General features: G+C 43.5%; 1 protein-coding gene across 1 annotated transcript in view; it reads right to left on the reverse strand.

The window, feature by feature from the left end:
• Positions 1–349: 349 nt before the first annotated feature.
• Positions 350–20321, reverse strand: part of ntn5 (netrin 5) — a 59481-nt gene continuing 39509 nt past the window's right edge. Inside the window, exons 3-8 of the mRNA XM_061913742.1 lie at positions 18315–19672; positions 13167–13355; positions 7735–7884; positions 3358–3408; positions 3066–3146; positions 350–935 (exon numbers count right to left, since the gene is read on the reverse strand). Of these exons, the coding sequence (XP_061769726.1) occupies positions 451–935; positions 3066–3146; positions 3358–3408; positions 7735–7884; positions 13167–13355; positions 18315–19662 (2304 nt within the window). The 5' untranslated portion in view covers positions 19663–19672 and the 3' untranslated portion in view covers positions 350–450. The remainder of the gene's footprint in view (positions 936–3065; positions 3147–3357; positions 3409–7734; positions 7885–13166; positions 13356–18314; positions 19673–20321) is intronic.

Below are 20321 nucleotides of genomic sequence, written 5' to 3' on the forward strand. Positions count from 1 at the left end.
TATGGTTACCCTGCCGAGCTCTATACAGCACAGACACTCGACAACGGCACATTATTTGCAGATAATAATTATTGATTCACCAAAAAGTTTTGGGGACCAATTAGGTGAAGTTACATCATTTCTCACGGCACACAGTGGTTGAAAAATACTGTTGTAACAAATACATTGTGATATGAGTGCAAAAGTGTCATGTCTATCTGAAAAACAATAAAATGCATTGCCACACTCCGTTTTTTTATTACAAATAAAAGGTAAAATATTTACATTTGTGTAAATATACACTCTGCGTGTGTGTGTGTGCGTGTGTGTGTGTGTGTGTGTGTGTGACCCACAATAAATACAAAGAAAATAATTCAAATAAACAACTTTATGACAGGGCAGTTTGGTGCGAGAGAAGAAGGCAAAACCAAGAGTGTAAAAAACCCCGGAAAAACAAGACTTTTTTCATGTTCATACGTGACCTTGTGTCGTAACCAAAAGGTCGGGTGGCGACAAGGTCGTGCCCTCGCTCCCAGTGTCCGTGTCGACCAGCAGGTGCGGGGGGATGTACCCCGTCTGCGGCTCTTCCGACCCCCTCCTGTGGGGGTCGGAAGACTTGTCCTGGCAGCGCCCCCTCTTGTCCTGTCCCCGGAAGCCCCTCAGCTTGGGGCTCCAGTGTTCGCGCCACTGGAGGGCCAGCGTCGAGCGGTCGGCCACCAAGCGCCGCTCCTCGGGCGCCCAGCCCCTTTCGCCCTCGTCGGCGCCAATCAGCAAAAAGGTCCGGCCCACGTGGATTGCAGGGCAGCCGCAGGAAAGGTCCCGGTCGGGGACCCACAGGGATTGGGGGCCCCTGCGGATGCCGGAGGGGGAGCCCGTGCGGAAAACGGTTTGGACGGAGATGGAGAACTGCCACCAGGGACCTGAACGCTCCATTGCTCTCACTTGCACCTTCAGGACTGAAACATAGGAAGTCAATTGTCACACAAATAGTACAATCCCCAAAACCAGTGAAGTTGGCACGTTGTAAAAATGGTAAATAAAAACAGAATACAATGACTCGCAAATCCTTTTCTACCGATATTCAATTGAATAGATGCAAAGACAAGATATTTAACGTTAGAACTGAAAAACGTTATTTTTTGCAAATATTAGCTCATTTGGAATTTCATGCAACATGTTTAAAAAAGCTGGCACAAGTGGCAAAAAAGACTGAGAACGTTGAGGAATGATCATCAAACACTTAATTGGAACATCCCACAGGGTAACAGGCTATTTGGGAACAGGTGGGTGCCATGATTGGGTAAAAAAGCAGCTTCAGTCATTCACAAAAAAGGATGGGGCGAGGGTCACCACTTTTTGAACCAATGTGAGCGCAAATTGTTTAAGAACAACATTTCTCAACCAGCTATTGCAAGGAAATTGTTAAGATCCGCTGCTCGGATCTTACATTATTTGGTTTTGAGTCTTTTGTGTTTATCTTGTTGGTTCATGGACGCTTCCGATTCTTAATTGGTGCACTTCCTTGTTTGTTTTTGTCACCATGGCGACTTGATTTGTCCACCTGCACTGGCTGTTTGACTCACACCTGTTTTTGATTATTGTTTCTGTATTTAAAGCTGCCTCCTCCCTTTGTTCTGCCTGGGTTCGTCACTTGCTCTATGCAACACGCACATTTGGTTAAGTTTGTCCTGTTCTGGCTTGCTAAGTTCCTCCTTAGCTTCTGTGCGCTCGACACGCGCTTCTGTGGACTTTTTATTGAGTGGTAGTGTGTAGCCTAGCTCCCCGTGCGTTGCACGGGCTTTCTTTTGCATTTGTATCAGTGTTCTTTTATCAGTCTATACATTAAATCAAGTATTACCTGCTACTCCTGCCTGTCTGGTCCTCTTGTATCCCGGGGGTGATGCAACACGCGCACACGATGCGCGCCGAACGTGACAGAAATTAGGGATTTCACCATCTACAGTCCCTAATATCATCAAAAGGTTCAGGGAATCTGGAGAAATAACTGCACGTAAGCAATGATATTACGGACCTTCGATCCCTCAGGTGGTACTGGATCAAAAAGCGACATCAGTGTGTAAAGGATATCATCATGTGTGCTCAGGAACGCTTCAGAAAACCACAGTCAGTAACTACAGTTCATCGCTACATCTGTAAGTGCAAGTTAAAACTCTACTGTGCAAAGCCAAAGCCATTTATCAACAACACCCAAAAACGCCGCCGGATTTGCTGGGCCCGAGCTCATCTAATATGGACTGATGCAAAGTGGAAAAGTGTTCTGTGGTCTGACGAGTCCACATTTCAAATTTTTTGGGGAAACTGTGGACGTCGTGTCCTCCGGACCAAAGAGGAAAGGGACCATCTGGATTGTTATTGGTGCAAAGTGAAAAGCCAGCATCTGTGATGGTATGGGGGTGTATTAGTGCCCAAGACATGGGTAACTTACACATCTGTGAAGGCACCATTAATGCTGAAAGGTACATACAGGTTTTGGAACAACATATGTTGCCATCCAAACAACGTCATCATGGACGCCCCTGCTTATTTCAGCAAGACAGCAAGATTGGTGTTACAGCAGGGTGGCTTCATAGTAAAAGAGTGCGGGTACTAGACCGGCCTGCCTGTAGTCCAGACCTGTCTTCCATTGAAAATGTGTGGTGCATTATGAAGCCTAAAATACCACAACGGAGCCCCCGGACTGTTGAACAATTTAAGTTGTACATCAAGCAAGAATGGGAAAGAATTCCTCCTGAAAAGCTTCAAAAAGTGGTCTCCTTAGTTCCCAAACGTTTACTGAGTGTTGTTAAAATTAAAGGCCATGTGACACAGTGGTAAATATGTCCCTGTGCCAACTTTTTTGCAATGTGTTGCTGCCATTAAATTCAAATTTAATGATTATTTGCAAAAAAAAAAAAACGTTTCTCAGTTCGAACATTAAATATCTTGTCTTTGCAGTCTATTCAATAGAACATAAGCTGAAAATGATTTGCAAATCATTCTATTCTGTTTTTATTTACAAATTACACAACGTGCCAACTTCACCGGTTTGGTAGAACAAAAGCGGTTCCAAAAAAAAAGACACCGACCATAGTCCTTCAGGCAGTAGGTGTCCAAGTTCATCCTCACTTTGCCCTGCGATGGCTGGCAGTGGGACACACACTCCTCATCTGCGCGCACAGCATGAACACACTCTCAGTCCAAGATGGCCGCGTCTCGTTGTCACTGTGACAACACATTCCCTTAAGCTGCCACTAGCCGAGTTTGCAATCGATATTTGGACTATTCTTGTGTTGTTTGTTGAAGAGAAACATTTTGCACGTGACGCGTGAGTTCTGAGTTCACCAAGCTGGTTGAAATAGTGCAGATCAATTTGCTCACCGGTGCCATGTTGAGACTGGAACATCGGCGTCGGAGCGACCTCCTCAATTCCTGCAATCAAACACAGACATGTGATGAGCTCCAGTGCGTGTGTGTGTGTGTGTGTGTGTGTGTGGTCCTTTTTACGGTCACCAGCACATACACACACACAAATGTTGACTAACTGATCAAGACCAGAGCAGGACTACGTTTATGGTTGGTCGTGAAATAAAGTGCGGGCGAGAGAAGAAGTCTTGTAAAAAGTGTGTGAGAGTGCAAACATGTATCAACACGACTCGTTCCAGCGACATCCCACACCAGGGGTGTCAAACGTACGGCCGGCGAGACGATTTTGTTAAGTATAAAAATTAGCTAAAATTTTTGGAATGAAAGAAACTGCTCTTCTAAATCAATCAATCAATCAATCAATTAATCAATGTTTTTTTATGTAGCCCTAAATCACAAGTGTCTCAAAGGGTTGCACAAGCCACAAGGACATTCTCGGTTCAGAGCCCACTTAAGGGCAAGGAAAAACTCAAAACCCAGTGGGATGTCAATGTAAATGACAATGAGAAACCTTGAAGAGGACCGCAGATGCTGTGAAAGTCCAGTTCATAGTGGATCTAACATAAGTGAGAGTCCAGTCCATAGTGGGTCTAACATAATATTGTGAAAGTCCAGTCCATAGTGGATCTAACATAAGTGAGAGTCCAGTCCATAGTGGGTCTAACATAATATTGTGAAAGTCCAGTCCATAGTGGATCTAACATAATGTGAAAGTCCAGTCCATAGTGGATCTAACATAATAGTGAGAGTCCTGTCCATACTGGATCTAAAATAATAGTGAGAGTCCAGTCCATAGTGGGGCCCGCAGGAGACCATCCCGAAAGGAGGTATATGTCTCCACTGGATGTCGCCATAGCAATTTGAATGACTTGAATGTGCCCTGTTAAGATAGCCAAAGGGTACGTGAGATTTTTTTTTAATATTCTAAAAATAGCAACAATTCAAAAATTCTTTAAAAATATATTTTTGGAATAATACTTCAACAAAATATGAATGTAAAGTCATAAACTGAAAAGAAATGCAACAATGCAATATTCAGTGTTGACAGCTAGATTTTTTTGTGGACATGTTCCACAAATATTGATGTTAAAGATTTCTTTTTTTGTGAAGAAATGTTTAGAATTAAGTTCATGAATCCTGATGGATCTCTATTACAATCCCCAAAGAGGGCACTTTAAGTTGATGAATACTTCTACGTGTAGAAATCTTTATTTATAATTGAATCACTTGTTTGTTTTTCAACAAGTTTTTAATTATTATTATATGTTTTTTTCCAAATAGTTCAAGAAAGACCACTACAAATGAGCAATATTTAGCACTGTTATACAATTTAATAAATCAGAAACTGATGACACAGTGCTGTATTTTACTTCTTTATCTCTTTTTTTCAACCAAAAATGCTTTGCTCTGATTAGGGGTTACATGAATTTAAAAAAAGTTCACAGGCGGTACATCACTGAAAAAAGGTTAAGAACCATTGAAATAGAGGACTGGGGACACATTATCTGGGCGCACATAAACATGCTGAAATAACACGTATCCCTACTAAATTCATGTGTGATTCATGAAATGAGTTTAGTTGAGTTTGAGTTTATTTCGAACATGATGATTAACTTGTGTGATGACTGTATTATGCTGATAGTATATATTTGTACCATGAATTGATTAACGTGGACCCCGACTTAAACAGGTTGAAAAATTTATTCGGGTGTTACCATTTAGTGGTCAATTGTACGGAATATGTACTGAACTGTGCAATCTACTAATAAGAGTTTCAATCAATCAATGCAAGCATACAACATGATACATCACAATTTCCAGTTTCTCTTTTTAACATCTTCGAAAAGGAGTAGGAAGAAGCAGAGCTTATTTAATGCTACCCCTTTTCTTTTACATAACAGTTGCTAAAACTTTTGTTCACTGCCTGTTCTCAATTTATTCACAATATACTCCATATCACAATAAAAAAATAATAAATAAATAATAATTGGTGAAGTAAGTTATATTTCGAATGATGAGATAGATAGATAGATAGATAGATAGATAGATAGATAGATAGATAGATAGATAGATAGATAGATAGATAGTTCTTTATTGATTTCTTTGGGAGAGTTCTCACGGGAAAATTTAAATTCCAGCAGCAGTCTACAGAATTGAGACTGAATTTAAAAAGTAAAAAGTAAATAATGGGGATATAAATGGTTTGATTGATTGATTAATTGAAACTTTTATTAGAGGATTCCACAGTTCAGTACACATTCCATACAATTGACCACTAAATGGAAACACCCCAATAAGTTTTCTAACTTGTTTGAGTCGGGGTCCACGTTAATTAATTCATGGTAAACAAAAACAAAATAGAAAAATATTATAATAAGAATGAAAATAAAAAGCAGCAATGAGAACAAAAATATAACGTTAAAATAAGAATACAACAAGAGAAACTAGGCAGTAGTGACCATGTTATGAAAAAGTATTGCACTGATATTGTTTTGCATCCCCTGTCATCCTACTACCCCTCGCCCCCCACCCCAGAGAGGAGTTGTACAGTCTAATGGCGTGTGGGTCAAAGGAGTTTTTGAGTCTATTAGTCCTGCACTTGGGATGAAACAGTCAAGCACTGAAAAGGCTCCTTTGATGGTCACTAGTTTTTTCCAATGATGAGATAAGTAAGATTAAGTAAGACTATTTTGAGTCCAAATTCACAAGTTTTGTTGTGGATTATCCTAATGAACCACCGATGTTAGTACATCAGTTGGGGTAAATGAGTAAATTACATTAATAACATGCTGTAATTTGATTTTGATATTACTAACTACCAATTAAAAGTTTGCCAGACTCACACCTATTTTGACTGATGAACATTATATCATCATTTATTCACACATTATAAATCACGACCAATCAATCAATCAACCAATGTTAATTTATATAGCCCTAAATCAAAAGTGTCTCAAAGGGCTGCACAAGCCACAACGACATCCTCGGTTCAAATCCCACATCAGGGCAAGAAAAAACTCAACCCAATGGGACAATGAGAAACCTTGGAGAGGACCGCAGATGTGGGGGGCGAAATGAAGATAGACTACTATGAACAGCAACATGTAAAGTGGGGCAAAAAAGTATTTAGTCAGCCACCGATTGTGCAAGTTCTCCCACTTAAAATGATGACAGAGGTCTGTAATTTTCATCATAGGTACACTTCAACTGTGAGAGACAGAATGTAAAAAAAAAATCCAGGAATTCACATTGTAAGAATTTTAAAGAATGTATTTGTTAATTATGGTGGAAAATAAGTATTTGCTCAACCATTCAAAGCTCTCACTGATGGAAGGAGGTTTTGGCTCAAAATCTCACGATACACGGCCCCATTCATTCTTTCCTTAACACGAATCAATCGTCCTGTCTCCTTAGCAGAAAAACAGCCCCAAAGCATGATGTTTCCACCCCCATGCTTCACAGTAGGTGTGGTGTTCTTGGGATGCAACTCAGTATTCTTCTTCCTCCAAACACGACGAGTTGAGTTTATACCAAAATGGATACATGGATGATACAGCAGAGGATTGGGATAATGTCATGTGGTCAGATGAAACCAAAATAGCACTTTTGGGTATAAACTCAACTCGTCGTGTTTGGAGGAAGAAGAATACTGAGTTGCATCCCAAGAACACCATACCTAATGTGAAGCATGGGGGTGGAAACATCATTATTTGGGGCTGTTTTTCTGCTACATTCTGTCTCTCATTGTTGAAGTGTACCTATGATGAAAATTACAGACCTCTGTCATCATTTTAAGTGGGAGAACTTGCACAATCGGTGGCTGACTAAACCCCTTTTTTTCCCCACTGTAAGTGTAAAAAAACAAAAAAACAAACACATTATTATTTGTATGTTGTCAGATTGTTCTTGTTCTATTTCTAAACCAAGAAAACAATTGAAAGTTGTCTTTATTTTGAAGTTTTCATGACATGATTTTGCCAGGAATAGCTTTTTCCTCTATGTGGCCCCTGAGGTAAAATGAGTTTGACACCCCTGTCCTACACGCCTCTGCCCGCCAAACCCCGCCCCTCAAAATGTACAGTTTGGCTCGAATTGCACAAATCAGACATTGTTTGGCCGCATGCTGTGAGGTTCCTGCGGGACATGACAAGCTAACAGATGCTATACTTAGCCGGGGACGCTGCTGGCAGTAAAAGCAAACAAGCTTTTCTTTCACTCCGCTCTTTCACTGTCAAGAGTTATGAGTCTGCCGGGCCGGTTTTGAGAAGCGCGACAGGTGCGGAGATCAAACACGGACAAGCATGCGCCATCTCGGAGGTGTGGAGGACTTACGGACGCAGGGGCGCAGTGGCGACGTGCCCTGCTTGTAGCCCGGGGCGCAGCGGTTGCACCTGAGGCCCGTCACTCCTTGCCGGCACAGGCACTGACCCGACGTGTGGTTGCACCAGCGGCCCACCGCCCCCAAAGGATGGCACTGGCACGCTGCAGGAGAAGAACCAGGGGTGAAAATGGAACGCACCTTACAACCACAGTGGTGAAGAATGATTTGTCCTGGAGATTTCTGTGGGGTGTGTTCAGAATGCTTCAATGTGAGCAAACAGTTGAGTTGGTCATTGGCTTTGATGGAGTTACCGTATTTTTCGGACTATAAAGTGGGGCAAAAAAGTATTTAGTCAGCCACCTATTGTGCAAGTTCTCCCACTTAAAATGATGACAGAGGTCTGTAATTTTCATCATAGGTACACTTCAACTGTGAGAGACAGAATGCTAATAAAAAATCCAGGAATTCACATTGTAGGAATTTTAAAGAATTTATTTGTAAATTATGGTGGAAATAAGTATTTGGTCAACCATTCAAAGCTCTCACTGATGGAAGGAGGTTTTGGCTCAAAATCTCACGATACATGGCCCCATTCATTCTTTCCTTAACACGGATCAATCGTCCTGTCCCCTTAGCAGAAAAACAGCCCCAAAGCATGATGTTTCCACCCCCATGCTTCACACAGTAGGTGTGGTGTTCTTGGGATGCAACTCAGTATTCTTCTTCCTCCAAACACGACGAGTTGAGTTTATACCAAAATGGATACATGGATGATACAGCAAAGGATTGGGAGAATGTCATGTGGTCAGATGAAACCAAAATAGAACTTTTTGGTATAAACTCAACTCGTCGTGTTTGGAGGAAGAAGAATACTGAGTTGCATCCCAAGAACACCATACCTACTGTGAAGCATGGGGGTGGAAACATCATGCTTTGGAGCTCTTTTTCTGCTAAGGGGACAGGACGATTGCTCCGTGTTAAGGAAAGAATGAATGGGGCCATGTATCGTGAGAGTTTGAGCAAAAACCTCCTTCCATTAGTGAGCGCTTTGAATGGTTGACCAAATACTTGTTTTCCACCATAATTTACAAATAAGTTCTTTAAAATTCCTACAAATTCCTGGATTTTTTTTTTTGCATTCTGTCTCTCACAGTTGAAGTTTACCTATGATGAAAATTACAGACCTCTGTCATCATTTTAAGTGGGAGAACTTGCACAATCGGTGGCTGACTAAATACTTTTTTGCCCCACTGTAAGTCGACGTTTTTTTCATAGTTTGGCCGTGGGTGCGACGTATACTCCGGAGTGACTTATGTGTGAAATTATTAACGCATTACCGTAAAATATCAAATAATATTATTTATCTCATTCGCGTAAGCGACGAAGAAAATGTCCGCAATCCTCACTCACACGCCAACCAATAAGAATTCGGCGGGGGAGGGTCAGGGCAGAAGTGCATTGTGGGTCATGATATGCTAACTGCTATATGCTATACGCTACTGCCAGAGCTATTAAAATGGATCACATCAACACATCCGGTAACTTATAAAATCTGAGAAGGACTGGACTAAAATGACACCGAAAAGGAAATCATGTACTGCGGATTACAAGATGGATGTAGTGAAATATGCAGCAGGGAACAGCAATCGAGCAGCAGAAAGAAAGGACGCTAGCGGGGCGCATACCAGAGGCGACACCGAGGAAGAAGATCTCATCGGATTTAGCGATCGGGAGTGACAGATTGTTTGGTAAACGTATAGCATGTTTTATATGTTATAGTTATTTGAATGACTCTTATCATAATATGTTACGTTAACATACCAGGCACCTTCTCAGTTGGTTATTCATGCCTCATATAACGTACACTTATCCAGCCTGTTGTTCACTATTCTTTGTTTATTTTAAATTGCCTTTCAAAGTCTATTTTTGGTGTTGGATTTCATCAAACACATTTCCCCCAAAAATGCGACTTATACTCCAGTGTGACCTATATATGTTTTTTCCCTTCTTAATTGTGCATTTTCAGCCGGTGCGACGTATACTCCGGAGCGACTTATAGTCGGAAAAATACGGTAGTTCCTCGGACCGGCAAAGATGTTTCGCTTGATGGTGGCCGTGTTTGCCAAACAAACTTATGTGCTTGGCCGAGCCGCTGAAGGTGTGTACCGGATGTCATAGAGATCGGGCAAAACTTTCCAAAGTTCGACGCAATCCAACTTTTCAAAACAGCGCCGCCATGTGGTGTATTTATCAGAAGACTAATAGCACTGGGAACAAGACAAAGCCGCGTCTTTAGACTAGTGTTGTCCCGATACCGATATTTTGGTGCCGGTACCAAAATTATTTTGATACTTTTCTAAAGAAAGGGTACCACAAAAAATTGCATTATCCATCCATCCATTTTCTACCGCTTGTCCCGTTCGGGGTTCGCGGGGGGTTTCAGCTGCATTCGGGTGGAAGGCGGTGTACACCCTGGACAAATCGCCACCTCATCGCTGGGAAATTACATTATTGGCTTTATTTTAACAAAAAAACTTAGGGTACATTAAATATATGTTTCTTTTTGCAAATTTTTTCTTAAATAAAATAGTGAACATACAAGACAACTTGTCTTTTATTAGTAAGTAAACGAAAAAAGGCTCCCAATTTAGCTGCAGACATTTGCAGTAACATATTGTGTCATTTCTCATTCTATCATTTTGTCAATTTAAGGACAAGTGGTAGAAAATGAATTATTAATCTACTTGTTAAATTTACTGATTACTATCTCTTCTAACATGTTCTATCTTCACTTCTGTTAAAATGTAGTACTCACTTATTCTTCTCTTATTTGGATGCTATACATTAGTTTTGGACGATACTACACATTTAGGTATCAATCAGATACCAAGTAGTTACAGGATCATACATTGGTCATATTCAAAGTCCTCATGTGTCCAAAGACGTATTTCCGTACTTTATAAAAATAATATATATAAAAAATAAAAAAATAAAAAGAAGATGTTGTGACGCTAAAAAATATCGATGTAATCATAGTAGTATCGACTAGATAGTACTTGGTATCATTACAGTAGATGTTAGGTGTAGCTCCATATAATTTTTAGCTATTCCTCGTCCAGCAGGGATGATACTTGTAAGAAACGTACTTTATTTGTCGCCATGGAGACAAGGATTAGTGATTTAGAAGTAGATACACTGCCGACTCCGGATGGACTTTAGTTGCTAGCTAGCTAGCCATGTCTTAAAGCACCTCTTCCTGAGGGTGTTTTAGTGTTGTAATTTCACCTTTATCATTAGTTTTTAAGCCAGAATGCTTCAGTTTTCCCTTTTCGGTCTACACACTGTGTCTGTTTGTAAGTACTCCGTGTGTGTGCGCTGTCGAACATGCTCGTCTGCTCGTAAACCAACAAGGACACGACGTGACGATGACGGAGAAGCCGGGGGGTAGGGGACCAGTACTTTTCAGAGGCGGTATAGTACCGAATAGGATTCATTAGTATCGTGGTACTATACTAATACCGGTATACCGTACAACCCTAGTTTAGACACATTTTAATTTTCCTATTGTGTGCAGCGGCGGGAGTCAGCTGACACTAACAAGTGTGTGCGACGTCCTCCAGCGTTTTTACTGGCGCTGTCTGAATCCAGAACGTTCAGGACATGTGAGCAGTCCGAGGTCACGGATCACGTGGAATGCCGAGCAGTGGTAATGACAGGGATGCCTGTGCAAGCTTGTTGTTTTGCGCTAACAGGAATTGATCACTGTCACGGCGCCACACATGTTGGGTGTGAAAGAAATGCAGGAAATGTAATTTATTGAAAATACAAATCCTAAAACCAGTGAAGTTGGCACGTTGTGTAATTTGTAAATAAAAACATAACACAATGATTTGCAAATCCTTTGCAAACTTTTATTCAATTGAATAGACTGCGAAGACAAAATATTTAACGTTCAACCGGAAAACTGTTATTTTTTGTAAATATTAGATCATTTGGAATTTGATGTCTGCAACATGCTTAAAAAAAGCTGGCACAAGTGGCAAAAAAACGGAGGAAGTTGAGGAGTGCTCATCAAAGACTTATTTGGAACATCCCACAGGTGAACAGGCTAATTGGGAACAGCTGGGTGCCATGATTGGGTATAAAAGCAGCTTGCATGAAATGCTCAGTCATTCACAAACAAGAATGGGGGGAGGGTTGCCTCTTTGTGAACAAATGCGTGAACAAATTGTCGAACAGTTTATTGCAAGGAATTTAGGGATTTCACCATCTACGGTCCGTAATATCATCAAAAGGTTCAGACAATCTGTAGAAATCACTGCACATAAGCGATGATATTACAAATCTTCGATCCCTCAGGCAGTACGGTATCAAAAAGCGACCTCAGTGTGTAAAAGATATCACCACATGGGCTCAGGAACTATTCAGAAAACCACTGTTAGTAACTACAGTTGGTCGCTACATCCGTAAGTGCAAGTTAAAACTCTACTATGCGAAAGCCATTTATCAACAACACCTAGAAACGCCACAGTCTTTGCTGGGCCCGAGCCCATCTCAGCTGGACTGATGCAAAGTGGTAAAGTTTTCTGTGGTCTGACGAGTCCACATTTCAAATTGCTTTTTGAAACTGTGGACGTCATGTCCTCCGGAACAAAGAGGAAAACAACTATCTTGACTGTTCTAGGCGCAAAGTTCAAACGCCATTATCTGTGACGGTATGGGGGTGTATTACTGCCCAAGGCACGGGTAACTTACACATCTGTGAAAGCACCATTAATGCTGAAAGGTACATACAGGTTTTGGAGCAACATATGTTGCCATCTTAGCAAGGTCTTTTTCCTGGACGCCCCTGCTTATTTCAGCAATACAATGCCAAGCCACATTCTGCACGTGTTACAACAGCGTGGCTATGTAGTAAAAGAGTGCTGGTACTAAACTGCCCTGCCTGTAGGCCAGACCTATCTCCCATTGAAAATGTGTGGTGCATTATGAAGCCTAAAATACCACAACAGAGACCGCGGACTGTTGAACAACTCAAGCTGTACATCAAGCAAGAATGGGAAAGAATTCCACCTGAAAAGGTTCACAAATTGGTCTCCACAGTTCCCAAACACTTACTTAGTGTTGTTAAAAGGAAAGGCCATGATACACAGTGCTAAAAATGCCCCTGTTCGAAATTAAATATCTTGTCTTTGCAGTCTATTCAATAGAACATAAGTTGAAAAGGATTTGCAAATAATTTGATTCTGGTTTTATTTACAAATTACACAACGTGCCAACTTCACTGGTTTTGGGTTTTGTACATGCCCCTTCCCCTTTGACGTAGCAACTCTGACCACACACACACACACACACACACACACACACACACACACACACACACACACACACACACACACACACACACACACACACACACACACACACACAGGTCATGACTGACATTGGCAGGCCTTGCGGTGGTGCAATGGTTTACTCTGGTCCCGTGTGTACCCATTCTGGCAGTACTGGCAGTGGCGCCCGGCGGTGTGGTGGCGACACTTGAGGCAGACGCCCCCACTGCGCCGCCCGGACTGCTGGAAGACCTCCATGCTAAAGCGACACTTGCTGGAGTGGCCGTTACACTCGCAGGCTGGTGGGGGAAAGAACAGAAACCTTCATTTAATCAGTGTGGTTATTGAACCATAATGGTCACACGACAATGAACGTCTCTTGATGTATTTTTTTTTTTTTTTTTGCATGATGGCATTTGCTGCTTTCGGGCAGCATCCACTGGCGTTATCACTTAGTCTAATATATATAATAACTCATGTGGTTTACACTTACAGTACCAACTCATCCGTGCTAATAATGCTGAATGAGCAGTCTCCTGATCCTTGCTTAAAGGAAAGTTACATTTTCATTTTCAATTTCTCATACACTCCTAGCCATTATTAAAGTTGAAGCAAAATATTCTAAAGTTAGGGTACTTTTAGAAGTAAAAAAAATTATTGAAAGTCACAATTAGTGACCATTTTATAGACCTGTGCTGTTGGTGTGAAACTCAAGTGTGTTGAACTTGTTCACATTGAACTCATCAGTGTCGTTAATGCAGACTGAGCAGTTTGCTCCCTCGCACTATCACAACATTGGTTCGCTGTACTTTCAACTTTGGTCAAAGAGCAACGCGTTTTCCAATACACTTTCTCTTTCTGAGTTTTTAAACAAACGTGTTACCGTATTTTTCGGCCTATAAGGCGGACTTAAAATCCTTTCATTTTCTCCAAACTCGACAGTGCGCCTTATAACCCGGTGCGCCTAATGTACGGAATAATTGTGGTTGTGCTCACCGACCTCCAAGCTATTTTATTTGGTACATGGTGTAATGATAAGTGTGACCAGTAGATGGCAGTCACACATAAGAGATACAGGTAGACTGCATTATATAAAATCAAGTAAACGACACCAACATTTTATATGTTCCATTGAAAATATAGAACATTACACACGGCGCTTAAAAATCTATCAAAATGTTTTAATACGACCTTGGTAAGCTATGAAGCTGCACTGCTTGATGGATTGTTCTGTGCTTCAACATACAAGTATTATTATGGTGTGTGTTTAAGGTACGACATATTATCTGGCGTTTTGTTTCGCAATATTATGCAAAACCAACTTTTCTTACCTTCTGGTACCTGCTGATCTGTATTTGGGATCTGCATAAGTCCTGAAAATTTGCACGTGTCCGCCTATGTAGTCCGTGAAGACATTATAGTCGATAAGCTTACGGTTTTTCTCTAACTTCTTGTTATGGGAAATTCATCCTCTGCTGTCGCCATTTGTAATACAAAGTAGTGTAAGTTTCTTACTTATATCTGTCAGTCAACTCGCTATGAAAGCACTAAAAAATACCGGTGTAGTGAGTTTACATTATTCACACAAGGAACTTTAGTTATTAGAGAGTACCGGTCAGACATTTTTTTTAAGGGACACATTTCCGGCGTTGTTATTGCAGCAGCGAGCCACGGATGAGGAGATGCTGCTCCGTTATCGATTTAAATGAAGTCTGAATGTCGTTAAAACAGTTAGCTCCATGTTTTGACTCTTCTTCTACTCCCGTCCTTGCACGCTACACCACTACAACAAAGATGACGGGGAGAATACGCTGCCGAAGATGAGCCATGTAAATAAGACCGCCGACAAAACGGCGCATCCGGAAGCGACTGTCAGAAAGCGGCTTGAAGATGATCTGTAAAACATAATCTATGCAACATTTTAAGCAAAGAACCACCATTACATGATATGTAGACCACAAGGAAGTGTTTTACTTTTAGAAAAAAAAAAAATAATTTGATTCCTTTAAGACGCCCTATAATCCGGTGGGCCTTATATATGAAAAAAGATCGACAATTGACCATTCATCGGCATTGCACCTTATAATCCGGTGCGCCCTACTGTCCGGAAAATACGGTATGTATAATTTTTTCACAGCTGAGTATCTATTTCATGGTTAATCATAAAAATGACGGCCATTGTTATAACAACCAAGCTCTAACAGATGCGCAAGAAGAAGGAGGCTGCGTGGAGAAGCGGGGACCGGAGTACCTACAGAGAAGCGAAGTACCACTTCAACAGGGAAGTGGAGAAAGCTAAATCTGTGTACTCTAACAGTCTACAGGAACAGTTCCGCTCCAGTGATTCTGTGGCCGTTTGGAGAGGGCTAAGGGACCTTACGAACTATAAGCCTGTGTCTTGGCTGAATGAGCAGGTATCAGACAACTCAAGTCTCCTCGGACGTATCCTCGCTCATCCATGCGGACTGGACACTGGCCGAGAGTTGGTTGGCGGCTGATAGTGGAGTCGACTCTCTTGGTTGCTTTGTTGGGTCTGCTCCTGTCTCTGGCCATGCTCCCTCCACCCCAGCAGACGATGGCGTGGAACACCGCAGAGGCCACTACAGTGCATATGTTTATTTTACTTTTAATTCATAGCTGTATGTAGAAGTGGTTGGTTGCATCAGCTCTGGTTTTTAATGTCCTTTGTTTTCTTTGATGTTTGATGTTGTAAGAGGGATGTCTACTATGGCTATGAGTTGGGTTTTTTTTGTTGTTTTTTTTCCCTTGGCCTCAGTCTGGACCACCTCTCCAGGGGCCCAGGCTAAGACCGATTTTTTTATTTTATTTTATTTTAATCTTTTATTTTTTTCTCCCATTCCCCCCCACTTGTTTACCTGTATCTCACCATTTTGTAAGGGGCGCCAGAAGTTGGCAGACCCGTCAGCGATGCTGTTCTGTCTCCCTGTAATGTTTGTCTGATCTTTAACGGGATTGTGCTGAAAATTTTAATTTCCCCTCGGGGATTAATAAAGTATGTCTGATTCTGATTCTGATATATTACTGTCGTCATGAACGGCCTTCAGCTCATCAAAGCTCTGCTCACACCACCATCACCCTCTCCACAAATGCCAGCACTCGATTAAAGGATTTAAAGGACTATAAGGACATCACAGGACTCCAAGAACATCACAGGACTTTAAAGGCCCTCTCCATCCGAGAGGAGGATGTAAGCCGGCAGTTCTTGCAGCTGAACACACGGAAGGTGTCTTCCCCACATGGAAGGTGTCTTCCCTTCCACCCTCAGACACTGCACGGATCAGCTGGCTCCTGTCTTCACTGACATTTTTAACACCTCTCTGTAGCTATGCCGCGTGCCGTCCTGCTTTAAGACCTCCACCATTGTACCTGTCCCCAAGAAAGCACGGCTCACAGGACTCAATGACTACAGGCTGGTTGCGCTGACGTTTGTGGTCATGAAGTCCTTTGAACACTTGGTCCTGCCCCACCTCAAGGACATGACCGTCCCCCTCCTGGACCCACTGCAGTTCGCCTACAGAGCCAACAGGTCTGCAGCAAACCGGGCCCTCCACTTCGTCCTGGAGCATCTGGACTCCCCAGGAACCTACGCAAGGATCCTGTTTGTGGACTTCAGCTCTGCCTTCAACACCATCCTCCCTGGACTGCTACGAGACAAGCTCTACCAGCTCAGCGTGCCTGACTTCCTCTGCAGTTGGATCTATGACTTCCTGACAGACCGAAGACAGCATGTGCGGCTGGGGAAGATTGTCTCGTACAGTCGAACCACTAACACTGGTACTCCTCAGGGCTGTGTACTTTCCCCCTGGCTCTTCTCCCTTTATACAAACTGCTGCACCTCCAGTCACCAGTTGGTAACGCTGCTGAAGTTTGCGGATGACACTACACTCATCGGGCTCATCTCAGATGGCGATGAGTCCGACTACAGGAGAGAGGTGGACTGGCTGGCGTCCTGGTGCAGCCTCAACAACCTGGAGCTGAACCCCCAGAAAACAGTGGAGATGATCATGGACTTCAGGAAAGTCACAGCCCCACCATCCCCCCTCACCCCGATTGTCTCTCCCACCCCCGTCTCCATTGGGGATTCCTTCCGTTTCTTGGGCACCACCATCACCCAAAACTTCAAGTGGGAGCCGACCATCAGCTCCCTCATCAAGAAGGCCCAGCAGAGGATGTACTTCCTGCGGCAGCTGAGGAAACTTAAGGTGCCGACCAAGATGCTGGCGCAGTTTTATTCAGCCATCATCGAGTCCATTCTCACCTCCTCCATCACCGTCTGGTTCCCCGGCGCCACATTCCAGGATAAGCAACCACTGCAGCGCATCGTACGTGCTGCTGAGAAGGTGATTGGGCCGCAAGGTCCCATCCCTCCAGGACCTGTTTTCCTCCAAGACCAGGAGGCGTGTGGGTCGGATCATAGCTTACTCTTCTCACCCTAGACAAAAACTATTCTCCCCTCTCCCCTCAGGCAGGAGACTACGGTCCATCCAGACCCGCACCTCCCGCCACCTGAACAGTTTTTTCCCCTCGGCCATCGGACACATGAACAAGAACAAGATCTGATAGCTCACTTACAGCTCATCTTATTACCTATTCTGTCTTCTATGTTTCACAATTGCACCAAGAAAAATTCCTAGTTTGTGAACCCGTTCTCAAACAATGGCAATAAAATCAATAAATTAGATTTTGACTCGAGAATTGTTTTGAATCGAGAATCTAAAAGAATTGTGCGTTGCCCAAATATTCCCAGCGCTAATAAATACCCGCTGTAAAACTACGTTAAGACGAGGGTGGAGTCAGACAAGTGCAGTTTTTAACAAGTAGGGATAGAGAGAAGGTTACTTTGGTTTGCTTTAATTTGTTGTGCACAATTTAACAGACAACTTCCATGGGCTGAGTATTTCGTTTTTGCTGTAGCTGTAACATTTTGACCAAAGGACCACCATTACATGTTATGTAGGCCACAAGGTGATTCCCATTTAGAACATTTTTCTATAATATGACCCTTTTAATGCACCTTATAATCTGGTCCGCCATTTGTAAAAAAAAATAGACCTGACTAGACCTACTCATCGGCAGTGTGTCTTATAATCCGGTGCGCCCTATGGTCAGGAAAATACGGTACATACTTTACAACATATCTGGGCTCTTTTGGGGGTTACTCCATGTTTTGATATTACATTTAGTCAGGGGATAATGTGTGATTACATAATATTTAGTTAGTTAAGTCGAGGACTCACCCACGCAAGGGTTGGGCTGCATGGGTGTGGCGCGATGCCAAGGTCGGTCAAAGTAGAAATCCTCGCACACGTCGCAATCCGGGCCCGCCGTGTGATGCTCGCACACGCACGAGGCTCGACCGGAGTCGTCACGGCGACAATTGGACGCATGTCCGTTGCACTTGCACCTGCCGCCCACCTGCAGGTCCGACAGAGCCAGAAGCTTGGGGGCGGCGGGGGTTGGAGGCGGCACCAGTAGATTCCTGGAGCTTTGCCGGTCTCTCTCTTGGTTGTTGCTGCGCTTCCTCAGTTCTTTTCCTGCCCTTTGTTGGCCCTCCACCCTCCAGAGGCAGTCGCCTTTCGGGCAAAGCAGCCAGGGGTCGCTTACCTTCTTGCGGCTGAGCTTTCGAGCCGTCGTGGCTTTCTTTGATGTCACTGCTGAGGTGAAAGCTTCGCCGCTCTCCTTGCTGGTCACATTGTGTCCATCTTCATCTCGATGCGAGCTCTTGCGATGTCCCCTTCTTTGGTGTTTGTCTGTTTTCTTCGGCGTGATCAGTTCTGACTTTTTTGTGCCAAAACTGTTGTCAGAACCAAATCTCCTAATCAGGATGTCCGTCCCTAGTCCTTCTTTCGTCCAGCCATCTGAGCCCTGTTTTTTCTTTTGGTGGAAGACCACACGGATGTCTGTGGCCGTCACCCAGTCCTGCAAGGTGGGGCTGTAGTCAAAATCAGGAGAGGACGGGCGTCCATCGAGGGCTGAGAACGCCAGCACCATGCCGCCTCGCTGCCTTTGCAGAGGCCGTGGATCTGAGCACAGCGGTTCGGTCTCCTGGTGCCGTGTCTTAGCCACCGTCTGGGAGGGAAGCCCAAAGTCCCCCAAGCAGTCACTGGAGTAGTGTTGCATGGGCCTCCAAGTGCGCCCGTAGTCCATGGACTTGAGGACGGAGATGGAGATGGGGTCCGATGGCTCGCCATGATGGCAGAACTGCAGACTGATGTATGTGATTTCAAAGCGGCGTCCCAGGGGCACAGTGAGGACCCAGTCCCCTCTCTCCGAAGTGCTTTGAGCCTGCCAGCAGGTCAGGTTGTGCGGATTGTGTAGGTCCGTCAAAGCGCTGACGTTGCGGCCGAAGTCCAATTCTGGGAGCGAACGGCTGGCGTTGACGGCCACCCCGTAGGCGGCGTTGATGAACTCGGACAGACAGTGGCGAGGACGGCCGTCCAGGTGGTAACACGGGTCCTGGGGCGAGGTCCAGCTCAGTGGGGCGTGGGACAGCGATGAGAAAATCAGGGGCGGAGGGAGGGAGTGAAGAAGGAGCAGGAAAACGAGAAAGGGAGGAGTGGAAGGGGGAAAGGAGGATAACATCATGTCATCCAGCCTGTGGAGGATAATAAAGAGGGTTTTATCACAGTAAAGGTTACATTTAAATGAAAGACATTGATGGCGTTTATACATCGGGGATGGATAGTTTGTATAACGGTTTGATATTTTTCAGTTCTCTTCAGTGGTGGGCCGTCAGGGCCAGCAAGGCCTTCTCTGCTGGCCTAACATAACCAGAAATCACCATCATAATAAAAGATAAAAGTATTTTTTAATTTACTGTCCCTAAATATGGCCCTGTGATGAGGTGGCGACTTGTCAAGGGTGTACCCCGCCTTCCGCCCGATTGTAGCTGAGATAGGCGCCAGCGCCCCCCGTGACCCCAAAAAGGGAATAAGCGGTAGAAAATGGATGGATGGATGGATGTCCCTAAATATCTAAAAGTATTCATATTCTCTTCATGTCATTATGCTCCTTACAGCGCTGTTGTTTTTTGTTTAAAGTTTTAATCCAATCAGAATTCAGCCAGCTTATCTTGCCATGCTGTAAAATCTGCCACGGGGCCTTCAGAATCAACAATGCAGGCGTCCGTGCACTGTAAGTGAACGGGTACATACAGTTGATAGACAATTGTGATAGCCAATCAGATCCCGATCAATAAGGCCTTCTAGATGGCCTCACATTGAACGAGACATTTACGCATCCCG

This window comes from Nerophis ophidion, linkage group LG10, assembly GCF_033978795.1.
Source record: "Nerophis ophidion isolate RoL-2023_Sa linkage group LG10, RoL_Noph_v1.0, whole genome shotgun sequence".
NCBI classification, from domain to species: Eukaryota; Metazoa; Chordata; class Actinopteri; order Syngnathiformes; family Syngnathidae; genus Nerophis; species Nerophis ophidion.